We start from the raw sequence: 16,826 nt of genomic DNA, 5'->3' as shown, positions 1-16,826 counted from the left end.
GGGATGAAGAGTCGACAGGTACCCAGTGGCGGGCCTGGCCTGGAGCATGGGCTTCCTCCGTGAGTCGTTACCCTGCCCTCTGCCCCCATCTGCTCTCTGGTCTCTTAAAAAGCGTGAGATGCATAAAATCACAATAAACCCCGCAAAAACTGAATTATAATCAGAGCCCACCGAGTCCCCGTGGAGCTGTAACCAAAGGAAGCTGGCAGGTGCCTCTTCCTGGGATTATTTCTTCCCCAGCCTTCTAGACAGACATATTCCAGGGTGCGTCCGGGTTCCTCTTCACTGTTTTTCTAAATTAGCATGTGCGCGCCTGTCGGCATTTCTCACAGGAGAGAAACCCCATTTCCCAGCAGTGGGCTTTGTCTGCCTTTTCCAGAGATCCCTCTCTTCATTAGGTCTTCTTGATACTCGCAACTGTGTACCCTGAGATCCACAAGACTTTTTAAAATGGAATGTTTGTTCCTTTAAAATTGTTAGGAGTGCTTATTGAGACAAGCCTGGCATGTAAATAAGGTCTTCACGCTGCTGAAATACGGCAGGGATGGAGCAGGGACTGGGCGAGAAGGAAGAGAGGCTGAGGTGGAGACGCAGAGAAGAGCACCCCGGAAGAATGGCAGTCTCCTTTCCTCTGCTGAGGAAGCCAGCTGTCCCCGCCTCTCCCCTGGCAGGGAGTGGACACACCCTTCGTCTGCAACGTGTGCATGGTGGTGGTGAAATCACCGATCCACACGGTGCCGGTCCCTGGGGTCGAAGACTGGATGCGTGTGAACATGATTCACTTCATTAAAATGACTGGCTGTGACAATCTGGATGTCCACAGGAAAGTGACATTCCACCCATTTGCTTTTAGGGGAAGATCACTTTTAAGCACATGTTGTCTGATCAGCAGCCTGTGGCCAGTCTGAGGAGAGGTGAGGGAAGGCAGCAGGGAGCAGGGAGGCTGCATTAAGTAAGTCCAGCTGCCACCGCCCTCCCCGACATCTGGTTGGTCAAGTCCTGTGCATCCTGCCACGGTCACATTGAGCCATTGTCCCCCAAGAGAGGCCCTTCTACCCACCGGAGGAGCTGCTGGCACATAGTGACAGAGGAAGGCAGGCCCCAGTTCTCATTTAGCAGCTCAGTAACTGGACAAGTTATTTGACACGAGTTAATGCCCACAGAGGATCTGGTAGAGTCTGGGAAGCTGGCAGCCACTCCATGAATGGTGGCCAACATCATGGTGACCCCATCCTTCTCTCCTGTGCAGGGCCACCTCCATGGTAGCCCTGGCTGGCCTAGGGGGTCTCATCTCTACCTCCACCTCCCAAGAGGCCAGACTTTTGCTTTCCTGGCTTTTTTTTCTCACAACATGGTTCAGCTCTTACTCACTCCTTCCTTGTGGATCAACCACCTATTTCGATTAGAACATGAGAATCACTAGTCCAGGCCACATCCCTGGCTCACTGACGTCACTGCTCCAGGAAGACACCCTAGAGCAAGCTGGAGTTCTACTTCCATTCCAGCCCAGGCAAGCTTCCTGGAAGGGGGAGCCCACTCTAGCCACTGTGAGCAAGGCACGGGAGGCCCAGCCTTAGGGTAGGTCACCTCACTCAAGGACCAATCCTACCCGTGGTCTCTGACCAGCGAAGGCAGGAGCGAAGCCTCCCACTGTGGCAGGGAGCAGCCTGGGAGACTTGTTTGGGGCCAGCACTGGGTTCATTCTGGGGAGGAACGACGGAGTTAATGGGAAATTGCCTAGCTAAACAGATACATGCTTTTTAACACACTAAGTCAAGAATTATGCAGGATCTGTTGAAACCCTCACAAGGGAGTCAAAGAAATTAGCGCATTTAACGTCTTCATTTACTCTTTGTCCCTTTGGGTAATTATGCTTAAAAACAATCATTTAGACAATTTTTTCATGAGAGGAATCTCTTGCTCACCTCCAGGCTGTGAGTACCACGACCTTCTTATTTCCCAAATTTGATGTGTCCCTAGATTGTTGGGGGTTCACCTTTCAGTATCTTTTTTTTTTTTTTCCAGCCAAGAATACATAGGTGGTCTGTTATCTGAGCCCCTGCCCAGCAGAGCATCCTTTCTGTTGTTTCCACACAGGGATTTTCATCTGAGGAGTGCCGAATTACCACTTCAAAACTCTCTAGATGGTCTTCGCTGCCTTCTTGCTTCTTAATGTTGCAGAAAAGCCTAACACCAGTGGGTTTTCTTTTTTCTTTACAGGAGACCAGGCTTTTCCTCTCTGCCTGATCACTTCAAATATATTTGAAAAAATTTCTGAAATCCTGAAATTTTAGCAGTTACATTCAGACCTATTTTAGGAATCTTTCCACACAGTGCAATTTAAAAAACAATCTTTCTTCGCTCTCTGTGTCCCTTTGATTCGCTCTGGGGTCTCGAAGATGACGGATGGCCAAGAGCTAAGCTTTCATCCCCGTCTTCTCTATCTATCATCTTCTCTCACATTCTTCTTCTTCTTCTTTACCTTTTTCTTTCCCGTTTCTTCTATGTATTCTGGGAGGGCTTTTTAAGTCTGTTCTCCTGGTGGGGGCATGCTTGTTTGATTTCTGTGTTGTTAATCTTGCCCTCCACTGCTTGAGACACAGAAGGCACTTGGGTGATGCTACTCCCCATTCCATAAAGTCTTGCTTTACCTCCTCCCGCTTCCATTTCATTTTTGGCTGTGGCTTAGTCAATCTGTAATCCTGTTTTTCATCTCCTCTCAGGGTGCATGTTTTCTTGAATTGAGAGAACACAGTTGCTGTCTACCGGGCTTCTGGTTTTGGTCATCATTTCCCTTTTTCTCTTCACCCCGAGTGAGCTCTTCCTCTCCTGGGTGGCAGAAGGCAACTTCCCTTTAATTCTTGTCCCGGCAGGTCTGTCCAGCCTCACTTCCATTCACATTCATCCCAGCCCTGACAAGACTGTCCAGATTGTTCATGGTCACTGCCCCAAAATGTCACGACAGGGGGGTGGGGATGCTAGGAGGTGGAGGTTATAGCTTTCCTGGAACCAGTACTTGTGGTTGAACAGTTGAGAGACACCCTTGGAAGTTTGGACATTTGGATAGAAAGGAGAACTAACAAATTCACTCTGTATATAACAGGGATGCTTTGCTGCTGAGCCTCCCTGAGACTGTGCCCACTGCTCCCGGGGTCCCTGGATGGCCTCTTTCAACACTTTCCCTCACTCTGGGGTATTCTTCCTTCTGCAGCTTTGCACAGATTTCTTCCTCACTCCCCTATTCCTGACTCCTGGCTACCAGACACACCATACTCTCCCTCATGTGTCTCTCATCTAGAGTTCCTGGAGCACTGTATACGCTTGGAAGGGGAAAATTTAAAAATCTCAGCTACGAGGACCCACACAGAGCTGGAGATCAAAGGGTTCTCTGCAAAGCCCCACAAGAAAGACCTTGGGTTTGTTATATTTCAGTGGAAATATAAATTAATTGGTGAGCCACACAGCATGGATGGGGGAGGGAGGAAAGAGGAGGTGGGGGGCAGGGAGGGATGAAGAGAGAGAGAGGGAGAGAGAGAGCAGGGAGGGGCGGAGAGAGAGAGGGAGGGAGAGAATGAGGTCTGGGTAGAGACCTCAGAGAACTCAGTCTGGCAGAATGAGTGGGGTGCACCTGAGCTCACAGAGGCACTTGCTGACCTCTGGAGACCAGGTCTGAAGGTCAAACCCCTGCAATCAAAATGGGTGGGGCTGGACTAAAAGACAAGGACAAGAGGACATGAAGTTCTTGCAGGATGATAAGTCAACAGGTGTGCCTTCCAGGGGCCTGGATGCACCCCTCCTTCAGCTACAAAGACAAATGCCCCACTCAGACCGTTGCTTCTAATAAGTTGGCAGAGCTCATTGTGTCTGATGATTTTAATTTCCTGGCAAGAAAGCAATTTTACTAGTTTCATCTAGAGGAGCTTTTCCAAAGTAGTTTCACTCTGGCTACCTTCATTAATGAGTGATCAAAATGCATCAAAGCAGAAATGAACACAAGAAGAAGAAAAGCAGAGGACAGGACTTGCCAGGACAAGGGGTCCAAATTTTGAGGTCATTGTGAAGCTCTGCCCTCCCTCATTAGCTTCCCTCATTAGTGTTCTAGACACGGCTCTCCCATGGCACCCGGCAAAGGGCGGGGCACCAGTTCATCCACACTAGGAACCATGGGTGCTTCCCCAGTCCCCAGGATGCTGCCAAGGGCTGGGCCGCAGCTTTCCATAGCTCCATCCCTTGGATTGGATCCTTTGGTGTGGACACGCATCTGGTGAGCCTGCTCTGGGACATTTAGCCACGCATACACTCTCTGCTGCTGGAGATGAGCAGTCATCTCCCTCTCCCTGGGTCACTGTGTCCATCTGCCGCCCAACTCCCTTGATTTATTTCAGTTATTGTGATGCAATGGTAAGACTTCCTCCTTCTCCTTGGAGGAAAAAAAAAAAAAAAAAAGGCCCAAGTCAGGCCAATTCTTCCCTGTTTAGAAGAGCAGGGAGAGCCTGGAGACGCATGCCAGCCACAGGGGCTGATGGTGAGGCAGGGGGACTAGAGAGCCAGGGAGCGGCAGACCCCCAGGCTTCTGCTCAGCTCCCCGCTGTGGGTGCCCTTAGCACCTTCCATCAGTGGCAAGAGAACTTGAAAGGGATTCCCTCTGTGCAGAAGAGCACGGAAGCCCTTTCGCGCAGCCTGTGAGGAAGCAGAAAACACTAGCAGGCGGGGGCCCAGAGTCACCATATCTGAGCTGTGGCCGCGCTGACAGCTGCTGAGTTTGTCACACAGATAATTAGATAAACTGCTTGAGCACAGAGATTCAATATGCGGCGTCATTTAGCGGCTGTTGCACGGGGCCTTGATCTTAATTGAAGGCGCAATAGGGGAGAACCTTAAAGAAGTCCCAAATCAACTTCTTCTCGCTCCAGTAATTAAACATTTGACTCCTGATCATCAGCCAAAGTCTCCCAAGCGTTGGCCACAGGCACCAGGAGGTGGTTTGAAGCACCCGGGGCCAATGGCCCCCTTCTTTCCATGTAGGGCCTTGCTTAAGCAGCCTCTGCTGGCAAGAAGTGGGGGGACAGGAGGCTCCGTGTCACCCCCCTCCTCGGTCTCCTTCTGCCCATTCTTTCCTTATGTTCCCTCAACACCCTTAATGCCCGCCCCCCCCCCCCGCCCCATCACAGAGAACATGTCTCTGAGCAGGGTCCTCTTTATAAATCCCACCCATCCTTCGCTGGTCCTTTGCTGGGACCCTCTGATACATGTGACACAAAGCACCTCTAGGGCTTTCCATGCTCTCACTTGGGGACTTTGAAAGGTTTGCACATATCCTATTTAACACATAACATCCATTTGTGCATTCATCCAAAATGAATGAACATTTCCGGGTGTCGGGGTTGAAAGATAAATCATATTTCTTTACTTGTAGAGACCCCCAGTATCGTGGGAAGGTTGACAAGCTGACAAAGAAGAGGAAATCCCCTGGCCCTGTGAGTTTAACTCAGGTGAAGAAGGACCCCGGAGATGCTTGACAGCCCCTGGACAGGTCTTCTCCAGCTATAGCACACCCCGGACAGCTTCCTCGGGTGGTGATGAACGGGATGGTGCCTCGAGGCCATCCACTGGTGGTCATGGCAGAATAATCAGAAAGGCAACATGGGATAGTGGTTAGTAGCTCAGTCTTCCCATGGCCAGCAAGGCCCCTCTGACCACCACTCAGACCTCTCTGGCCTTCCTCACTCTGCTTCAGTTATCCTGGGATCCTCTTTGATCTCTATACAAGCCTGGAGGGCTCTCACCTCAGCGTCTTTGAACCTGCTACTCCTTCCTCCAGATAGTCAAATAGGGAACTCCCTAACTTCTCAACTTTCTCTAGCTATTGGCTCAGATGCCTCTTCTCCTATTAGAAACTCTTGCCCACCCCTGTGCCTCCTTCATCCTCCTCCATGGCATTTGTCATCGGCTAAGACACTTAATTTCTTATGTACAACAAGAGACTGCATGTGCCATCGGGGCAGGAATCATGTCCATTTTGTGCACTGCTCTATCCCCAGTGCCGGTCACAGACCTGACTCATAGGAGGTGCACATTTGCTGAATGAATGGATGGAAGGGTTAAGGCAGGGTAGTTACCTCCTGAAAAACTCGCTCTTAAGGCCATACAGAAGGTGGGTTTGAAGAAGTATCTGGCCAGGAGCTGGGAGAACATCTAGGGGGTCACAGTGGACATGCCGGTGAATGATGATGATGGGATGGGCGTGTGTGGTAGCAGAACAGGTACAGAAGAGGGGGCAGAGGTAAGAAGTTAAAAGGAATTAAACTTGGTGTGATTTTATGGTGAGGGGGTTCGGCTGCGAGGAAGCATCAGTCTCTTGGGGTCCGGTCTTCTGGGGTATGAAGAGGTTGCTCTCAGTGAGATAGACATTGTGTGAGGAACAAGGGTGTTAAGGACAGAGGGAGTGGAGAGTTGGAGAGTTCATTCTGGACACACTGGATCTGAGGTGGTTGTGGGCCTTTGGGGAGCAGGACCTGTGACTGAAATGTGGACGAGAGGTCGGGATGAAGATACAGCTGGGTCTTATTTGCATATGAGGCACGGCAGGAATGGTGAGGGGGTGAAAAGGAAAGAGAGGAGGGCTGAGGGGGGCCTGGGGAGAGCCCATGTGGAGAATGCTAGTGGGGAAGGAGGGGCCCACACCACGGATCACAGCAGCACAAGTGGGGGCCTGCCCAAAGACTGTCCATGGCAGGGCAGGTGCAGCAAGAGAAGGCCTGCAAAGTGCCACCTGGCTGTAACACCTGGGCTACACCAATCTCCCTGGGGATGGGAGGCAGAAGGAACCCGGGTGGGCAGAGTGTGGCAGAGATGGGGCAGGGGAGGCACCCAGCGCAGGTGGCGCCTGGGGTCCAGGGGAGAGAAGGGAGGACCCCTGGAGGGATGCGAGGCTAGGAGACTCGCGGGGCTAGGAGACGCCCGGAGCTGGCCGAAGGGACCGAGGAGGGGCTGGGCATATGGAGGAGGGGGTGTCAGGAAAGGGCAGAAGACAATGTGGGGGCCTCAGAGGCTGTGGCGTGTTTACATAAGCAAAATGAATGTGGTGCGAGACTTTCTCAGCTCAGTAACTTATTAGCAATTTTTAATTACTGGAATGTAATTAATTCATCCAAAGTATAGCCATTCTGTGAAGCACACCACACGCACTGCACTGATAACATTCTTGCACTTCTGTGAGTCACTCACACCAAGACGTTGTCTTGCATAAAACCTAGAGGATATAACGAAAGAACAAACCTTTGTCTGATGCCATGTTCCTCTTGATGGGGGAGCAGGTACCAGAAAGGGGATGAGTGAGCTCCAAGGGCTGCTGCCCTGGGGGCTGCTGGTCAACCTGCTGCTTGGTCTTCCCAGTTCCTTGTGCACTGGTGAGGGAACAATCTACAGGGAAGTCTCTGCAACGGGACAGTCCATGAAGATCCCTGCTGGTCCTTGAGGTCTTGGGGGTGTCTCTGGCTAGAGCAGCTCCCTCATGCTGGCCCAGAGAGTGAGAGTGCTGGGGAATGGAGGTAGCCCTTCCTTGTGGCTATCTATTCCAGGAGATCAGGCCTAGAGTCCTGATCATATGGGTGTCCTCAGGTCCAGCACAGCCTTGGCATCTGGAGGACATTCAATAATGCCTGTGAAGCTGGGCGACTTGGCAGAGAATGGCCACACCCTCCTCTGTGGTGTTCAAAGTGAAGGTCAGGGAGGGCACTGAGTACACACAGATTGCTGGGCAGGGCTGGAAGAGCAGCCAAGGTCTCTGGACAGAATGTGGGTGGGGTCAGGAGTAGAGGGCAATGTGAAGAAACTGGAAACAGGAAAGAGGTTTTGGAAAGTGAAGGCTGGCATAAAAGCCAGACCTGGTGGAAGGGCCTTCAGATTGGTCTTAGAGGCTCTGCTGCTTTGTCCTGGGGCTCAGTGGCCTCTGAGTGAACCTGCGTTCCTATTCCTTCCTCACTGGGGAGAGAGTGGTCTGGTGTTGGGACATCCAGAGGACCCGTCAGTTTGGGACGACTGAGCCAGGTTTTTGGGAGTTGTTCCCAACTGGGCTTCTTGCTGACCTAGAGGGCAGGCCCCCACTGAGGAGCTCCCAGACCTTTCTTACCGATCAAGGCTCCTGAGCCTTCCATCTCTGCACCAAGAGGTGTCCAGGGGAGAAGAAGAAAGTGGCTGCATCTGTCGTGAACATGTCTTGCTGGGATGAGCAGCCCCAGAGATGTGGCTGCTTCTCAAGGGCAGGCTGCAGGGGCAGGGCCTTAGTAACCTGGACTAGGTACCAGCCCTCTCTGGGCCCCAGGGTCCCTGTTTGGGGAAAGTTGGACTGGTTCATCGGACAGTCAGCTTGGGTGCAACACCCTAGCCTGGTGTGCAGGCCTTTCTCAGCTCACCTTCCCCAAGTGTCTGCTTTACCCAGTATGAACCCACATTCCCCATGATCTGCATTTTAGGTCCTTGTTCTTCTCTGAGTCTGCAGGAACCCCATGCCTGCCTTGCTAAGGACCACCCTCCTGCCCTCACTCACCCTGGGAGATGCCCTTTACTCTCTCTTCCCTGGACATGTCCCTTCTCACCCTCTGGCAGATGAGCCCCTCCCTAAGGCTCAACTGGCAGTTCCCAGGAGCCTTTCATGCATTCCAGAACTTCCTCTAGACTCAGAATCAGGGGCTATTGGAACTCCTTCAGCATCTCTACTGACCTGCTAGGTGAACCTAAATGACTTTTACATCTCTTTCTAAAACAGCAAGGCAGCTAGAGGTGAGTTTAGTTTGCCCATTTGGAGATCCAGTTCTAGCCACTCATTCTATAAACATGGAGAACCAGTGATCATCTCTCTCTTCACTCACAGGCGCACCTGCCCCGGCCTCCATCAAGTTCTTAGCTCATACACAGTGCTGTCCAGGGGCAGGCGTCTTAAGGCCTCTCGCATTTGCCTCTCTGCTATGTCACCATGTTTGCAACGGCATCCCTGTGGTCCTGAGCAGTGGCTGACCCTGCTCATCATGGGCCAGCCGCTGCTCAGTTCATGCCCACGGCAGCCTTGCTGTGAGGCAGGCACCGTCATCATTCCCGTTCTATGGATGGGGTAAGTGAGGCACAGACAGCTCACGTGCCCTGACCAAGGAGGTGTGGTATGGCCCACGATGGACCTCAGGCCTTGCCTTTGAGCCTGTGCCACCCTCCACCCCTCGCAAGGCCTGCTCCCGCCTACTCCCGCCCGCAAGGCTCACTCAGGCCTTAGCACCCCCCTGGCTGTGGGGACCTGCTCCAACTGACCAGGGAAACCAAAGCCTGGGCTCCCAGCAGGGGATGTGAGTAGCGCTCACTCTTGCAGGGCAGGAAAGACTTGTGGAAGTATGGAAATGGCCTGAAGGTGAGACACCTAATTTCAGTTCTGAGGCAGTAACATTCAAAGTACCAACAGGAACAACAATAGAAGAAGCCTCTTTGGCAGCAAGACCTATCTGTTCTGCCTTGCCACAAAAGGCTGGGTTTTTGTTTCTTTGTTTGTGTATATATATATATATATATATATATATTTTTTTTTTTTTTTAATAAACATATAATGTATTATTAGCCCCAGGAGTACAGGTCTATGAATCGCCATATCACACACACTCCCCAGTGTCCATAACCCCACCACCCTCTCCCTAACCCCCGCCACCCTCAGTTTGTTTTGTGACATTAAGAGTCTATTATGGTTTGTCTCCCTCCCGATCCCACCTTGTTTCATTTATTCAAAAGGCTGGGTTTTTATTCCTTGTGTGGTAACACTTAAAAAAAAAGGTTTGTTAGTGAGCCTATAGTGTGTTTCATTTTTTGGTTAAAAAGGGAAATTATTTCCTCTGATTTCATGAGCCTGGAAACTTGTCTCTGAAGCATCAAAGTGCCCCCCCAAAACACCATGCAGGACGAGGAATCTTCAGATCCGTTTAGAAGTATAGCCCTAACAGGCCTCTTTCTTCCATAATTTCACGGTTTGTTTGGAAAACTGTCCAACTATGACACTGTATCATCTGGGATAATACAAGCCCGGTGTAGTGAGTGACGGCTGAAAGCAAGCTTGTCTTCTCAAACAATGCAGGAGATACTGAGTGAATTCCAAACGGAGACAGAAAAACAATTTTAAAAGTGTCAACCAGTATACAAATAGGAACCCCATGTCATGAGGTAACTTTGCAAACACAAAGCCTATCAGGAGTTAGAGTTACAGAGAATTCCACCCACCGTCTTGGTATTCTCTGGTGGTATCTGGTGCTGAGAACACCACTTTAACAACAACAACACTTTAATTTGGCCACAGGCAGAAAGAGATCTGACAATCCTACATCTCTCTGTCCCCCTGATTTTCGGCAGGGGACACCCTGCTTGGGATGTCAGGAGAGCTGGTATCAAAAGCTGCAAAGATGAGCTGAAGCAATGATTTGAGTTCAGTTTTGCTCTACTCACATGCTAATAATCCCTAAATGATGTTATATTTCATTCCACATTCACGAGGAATTCCATTGCCATAGCAACCGCAATGTGATACCAGAAGTTTTCTTGAAACTGGGGCTTAGAATATCGCCTCTCCTCCCTTGCAGAGCAAGAGGGCTGTGGTCCTCACGCAGCGCTCCAGAGAATCACCTTCCCTGCCCCGCCGACAGCCCCAGGCCCCAGCCACAGAGGGGGTGCGCCGAGCTGCGGCCCCTTGAATCCACCAGCATGTCCCCCCCCACCGTCTCTACATACCCGGCCCCATGAGGAGTGTGTCCTCATAGTGACTTCTGGGGTACAAATGAAACCTGAGAATGAAGTCAGAACTTTTCTTTAGAAAAAGTCTGGTAGGAAAAGATAATGAATGTGGATGAATTTAGAATTACTATTTGCATGAAAAAAAGAAAGTATTTTTCAGTTTCCTCTATCAATAACTCCCTGGAAATAGGGACAAAAGACAAACTACCATCCGTGGAGCTGAAGAGGGGATTAAATACTCTACTGCTATCTCGGGCTGTAGAATATTGTTCTTCACTGCCTCTTCCCTTCTAAGACCTCTGCTCCCCAGCCCCTGTCACTGTATTCTCTTGTTCCCCATTGGAACCATGGCTCTGGGGCAGGTGGGGTGGTGCCCACCTGAAGTCCCCTGCCTGCCTTCCATCCCTGCCAAGCCCCTGCAGACAGTGAGCAGGGCTTCACTGTTTGCTGGGCGCTCCTGGTGGGGATGCTGGAGGACAGAGGCAGGTGGGCCTTCCCGCTGCTTGGGATGGGAGCCGATCTGAGCAGGAGATGGTGAGGACTCCTCCATAGCATCCAGACCCACAGAGCTGGGTCTGCAGAAATGGGAGCCCTGGTTCCTGTTGGGCATCTCAGCATGAGGACCTGACCCTCAGCGTCTTCATTCCTGACTCCACTTACCCAGAAGCCAGGTGGGCCCCACACCTGCTGGGCAGGTCATGCCTTCCCTGCATGACCTGTGCCTCTCTGCTCCAGACCTGAGGCCACGCTGGATTAAAACAGGCTGACTGGGGTCACTAATACACCACACTGCGATGTGCCTGGCACATGGGTGTCTGTGTAGCCTCTCATTTACTTTCCTCCATACTGCCAATAGCCCCTTTCACAGCAGAGGAAAAGGCCCAGAAAAGTGGAGTGATGTGCCCAAGGTCACACAGCTAGGAAGTAGCAGAGCCCGACGGCACCCTTAGGCCTCTCTGGGAGCTGGTGGGGACTGCTGTCCACAGCACGGGCATTCACAAAATCCGTATAAAACCTCAATGAATCAGAAGGATTTGGTGGATGAATTCAACCAGCATGAAGCAGAACCAAGCCCTCATCCGCGTGCACCGGCGGCCCCCATCCTCCCCGGCTCTTGCCCATCCTCCCTCGCCAAGGCAGCTTTCATGGTGGTTGTTTTTCCCTTGCATGAAATGAGAAATGCTGTTTGAATAACCGATGGTGAGGGAGGCTGGGCACACTCTGATGCAGAAATAAAAACCTTTAGAAAGATGCAATTTGGGGGATATTGGAAACTGGAGAACGGAACATCAGTCTATAAAATTCAACACGGCCAATGAAGCTGGAGCAGCTGGTCAAGTGTTTTAGTACGCACAGGGCCGGGGTTCGGCGGGCATGAGGCTGGGCAGGGTTTTCAGACCGGGAACATTTTTCCTGGGCTCATTTTGGCCTCATTTCCATAATGTGCCTCATGACTCCTGCAGCACCTCAGCGTGAGTGTCAGAAGCACAGCCGTGAACGTGTCCGAAGCTACTTCTACTCAGAGGGGAAGCCCGACCTGCCAGAGCTTTGCTTTCTCCAGGACACCTTCCCCCCTGACCTCGACTTCTGCTGCCACAGCCCAGATAGGAGGATGGGAAAGCGGCCCTTCATGTGTCTGCAGGTGGCTTGGGGGGGGCTGTAGGGGGCCAATAGACCTGTGCTCCCTTGCGGAGAACTCCTTGACATCCCGGCCATCGCACCATGGGCTCGGGGCCCATTAGGGCGAGCCCGAGCCCTGCCCCTCCGCTCTGGGTGCCCAGGCCCTGGCAGTTCTGACGCGCCTCTCCATCACTGTTGTAGGCACTTGGTGGGTTCCATCCCTTCTTTTCCCCTCCCTGTCTTACCCCAAAGGTCTGCCTAGATTCTGCTCTCCAAGGCCCCCCCCCCCTCCAAAGACAGGGGGTCTCTGGGTCTCTGGAGGTGGACATACACAGAACATGCCTCATTGAAATGTTGCTGTTGCTACCCGGTTGAGCCTCCTGCCTTCCTCTACTGCCTTTACACATCCAACCTGCAGATTCAGCACCCTGGCATGAGAAGATCCATCCCCAAAACCAAAAGCATAGGTGCAAGGAGGTATCTTCCTACCTTTAAGGAAACAGTCCTTGCTGTGGACAATGATGATATTCCTCTCCAGCAGGCAAGCAGCTCGGTGGAGCTCACAGTGATTCTCATAAAACCTCCCATCGGAGCCACACACAGGCATGTAGCTGGGCCTGCATGCCTCCAGGCACCGGCATTCGGGCTCCCCGGTCTCTCTGCTGAGCATGCACCTGCTACCACGGCTGCAGAACTTCTTCCCACAGGAGGCTGGCAGCCCATCAGAAAGTCCTGTTGAATACACAAACACAGAGGGTCAGCTTCAAGCATTAGGGGAGGGTGGTCAAGGGCTTCCTTTGTGGTTCCATTTGCCAGTGAAGCCAAGGGCTTGGGGTTTGGGGTGCCCAAAAAAGTCTTTGCTCTACTAACAGGAGGTGGTCACAGTGTCAAAAGCAGTGCCCAGCTGTACAGGGTTCAGGTTTTATGGTTGGCTCACACCAACCATCTCAGGCACACCCATCCTGGAAGGGAAGAGTAAACAGGGGACCACGTGGAGGTAGCAAAGAGCCAATGGACCATGCCAAGCAAGAGGAGGATGGCTTGCCAAAAGGCAAGGCTTGAGCCATGGCGCCCGTAATTGCACTGATGGGAGGAGGAGTTCTGTACAGGGGCAGGATGGGAAGGGTAAGGATGCCAGGCATCATTCTAGGAGACACAGAGTGCCAAGCAGAGCAAGTGTGGTCAGATACGTGGGGCAGGAAATGGGGAAAAACAGCAGAGTCTAGGGAGTGTGGAGTAAGAAAGGAGAAAGTAATACTCAAATGTTCAGGATGGGGTCAGCCATGGCAGGGAGGCTTGAGCTTGACCTTTGTCTCTGGGTGAGAATGTGGTTCTCTAGGATACACACCACTAGCAGTGGGACCAGTAGCCTTTCTCTACCGCCCAGCCCTTGCACAAAGCAGGAAGCCACAGCTGTGGCAGGAAGGCTGAGACCTGGGGAATGGCTGCTGCCATGCTGCTGGGTGTCCCCTGCATCCAACACATGTGTCCAGTGGTGTGAGGCAGTGGTGCCCAGAGTTCACACTCCCATGTGGGCAGGGTGGCCGGGAGAGCATCTTATTGCTGGAAGTGCCCACTTACACAAAAGGCCAAGCAAGCACCCCCACAAATGACATTCCATTCCACCAGAAGAGTTCAGAAAATGAGAGGTTTGCCATGCAGCATTAATGGCAGCAAACACAAGTTGAGAATAGGAAAAGGATATCAAAATACAAATAATTAAATCATGGATGCAGATTGTATGGCCACAGAAGTCTTTGCTTTTAAGTTTTAATTGTATCTTCTTCACAATTTTCAAGTGAGACAGAACGGCCCCAGTGGTCAACACTGAACATTTGGCCCCAGCTCTGATCCCATGGGATTAAAACATCTGGGGGGAAAAACAACCTTCTTTTTCTTGTTTTCCATTAAGCCTGCTTTTCATCATTCTAGATTTAAAAGGAAAAAAATCAGTTATCAATAGATTAACTGCTTGATTCAATAATTCATTTAAATTCTTCCAGCCTTGGCAAGCTAAGAAATATTGACTTTTTCTTGAATCAAAATAAACTAGAAGGTCAAAATATCTCTGAGCAGTGTAGAAGTGCAGATCCTAAGCAGGCGTGGGAATCTTCTTTATCCACTTGGCTGATGTTTGCATGTCACAGTGGAGGCTTGGCGGCATTTATCGGCTCTGCACACATCTTCCTGTCAAGGTTGACAGGTGAAGGGGAGACAAAGGGTCCTGGCAGTGGGAGGCCCTGGGCTGGAGGGCCTCCACCCATGGTGTTGATGGCTGCTTTGCCACAGAGTGTGTTTGATTAGCATGACTCTCCTGGGTGCTGCAAAATGGGTTACCCTTGAAGAAGCAGAGCCAAAGTTTCTGAGTGTCTGGCCTCTCAGTTCCTGCTTCAGGGTATTTGCCCTGCTCAGACTATGCACATTCCAGCTGACTCAGCTCCAAGCACTCACCCCTGGGGTCTAGCGCCTCTCTGGGGGGCTCACTGCCAGGGCGAGTCTGAGCCTCCCCCATGCTTGAATTCCCTTCCTGAGAAGGTCTACCTCGATGTCTGGATGAGAGAGACCCTGCAGGTATGGGGCCTTTGTCCTCACACAGCCTTGGACACTTTAGGAAACACAGTAGTTTTAAAAGCTGACCTCCTCAGCTCTGACTTGGTGTCACTGGTCAAACCTCAGGTTACAAGCAGAGATGAGGAGGGTAGTGGGAACACCATACCCCAATGGGGGAACCTTTTTAAGGGAGACATCTCCCCTTGTCTCCTCTAGCAGAGGGCAGAGGGAAACTGGAAGGATGGAGGCACAAAGGGGAGACAAAGGTCCATGGAGGGAGCCTTGTGGGGTAAAGGAGACTGGAATCTCGAGCGGCAGAGTAGGAAGAGACTTCAGAGCCCACCTAAACCAGCCTAGGCAGTTATAGCCAAGCCAGCTTGCAGTGGATGGCAAGGCAGAGTGTGGGGGCAGAACCCCTGCCATCTGACCCTTTCTCCTCTCAAACACCACACACTCTGATTGCAGTGAGGTCATCCGAAGACTAGCACTGGACATCAGGTCTCCAGTGCCCTTGTATGAGTAGATCACAGGTGTGACTGAGGCCTCCCCCATAGGCTGTACGCCGAGGAGTCAGTGTTAAGAAAACACTCCAGCCAACCTGTGCTCACAGATATTGCCAAGAACACTCAGGTTCTCCTGACATGGAAATGGGTTGTTGGCAAATATTTGATCTTAATTATTTGCAATTAAGACAAAAGTAGCTGAACAGCCATGCATCTGTTTTTCCCAGTCTTTGGCCAGCAGGCCTGGTGATGAGCTGGGAACGCCGTGCACAGGGGTGGGTCTGGAATCCCATCCTTGGCCGTAGAGATGCAGACCAAGCTATGGGTTCCTTGCAAAAACAAGCCCCTTGTCACTACTTCCTCCTTGTTACTAAAACAGAATGAATTCTCCAGTCCTAGCAGGACGGTGATAAAACAGTAATGGGAAAGGTAACCAAGTGAGACCGCCAGCAACTGCCTACAGTATTTATGAGGACGATCATGATGCATGAAAAAGATATAATATGCTTAATTTATAGTCATAAAGAAAGTCGTTTACCCAGGTTAGAAACTGATCATCTTACCAAATAAGCGGATTTTTGACACTAATTAAATTTACTGAACACAGTCAGAAATGGGAATTGTTACGTGAAAGTTATGGCAGCAGAGAAACACATCCATCTGTACCAGTTGGTGCTAGAGATCCCCTCTGTGACTCAGATCAGGGTTCTTGATGTGAACTCATAGACCTTGGCTACCATTGCCTCCCAGACAAGGGGAAGTGGCCCAGCTTAGTAACAGTGGAAGCTGAGCCCGTGGGACCCTGTCAAGGGATCAGAGGAGGTGGGACTTTTCCGTCCCCCATTGCAGGGGGCCTGTTTTCTCATCACTGACCATACCACATGGCAGTTCCCAAACTCTGACTCAGTCTCAGTAACCGGTGCTTTGCCACAAAGTACAGCAGGGGGTGCTTCTCTCTCGGGGATGGTGCCAAGCAGTGCATGAGGGAAAACATGATGGTTTTCTACTGTGGGATGCTAACTCCCACAGGCAAGCTTGCCCCGTGCAGCACTTCCCTCCAAGATCTTGCCCCTGGCTTGACTACTGAGAAGAGCCCCCTTCTCATGATGCCACCTCGGGAGGTCCCTACTCCTCGTTCAGCAAAGGACTAGGGTTGAAATGCTTACTACCGCATTCCACCTCACCACGAAGCCACACTGAGGTGACGGCTTGGCTCTGAGCAGGCCAAAAAGAGTGGGCTATGGCCGCAGAAAGCATGGACAGCACCAAATCTCAGGCACCCCATGCCGACAGCCTCACTGCCGCCTGCCTTGAGCCCCAGGCTGGCATGATGGTGGTCTCTGGCGCCGGTGGCTGGAAGGTTCCCATATAGCAACTAAGTGCCCACCCATTGGC

General features: G+C 51.4%; 1 protein-coding gene across 1 annotated transcript in view; it reads right to left on the bottom strand.

Moving 5' to 3' along the window:
- Window positions 1–16,826, bottom strand: part of FSTL4 (follistatin like 4) — a 404,300-nt gene that overhangs the window by 197,507 nt on the left and 189,967 nt on the right. Inside the window, exon 4 of the mRNA XM_082725661.1 lies at window positions 12,868–13,110. Coding sequence (XP_082581787.1) covers window positions 12,868–13,110 — 243 coding nt within the window. The remainder of the gene's footprint in view (window positions 1–12,867; window positions 13,111–16,826) is intronic.

This window comes from Mustela nivalis (genome assembly GCF_964662115.1).
Source record: "Mustela nivalis genome assembly, chromosome: 3".
NCBI lineage: Eukaryota > Metazoa > Chordata > Mammalia > Carnivora > Mustelidae > Mustela > Mustela nivalis.
The sequence above is the reverse complement of the archived record's forward strand: the minus strand, read 5'-3'. Positions and strand labels throughout refer to the sequence as shown.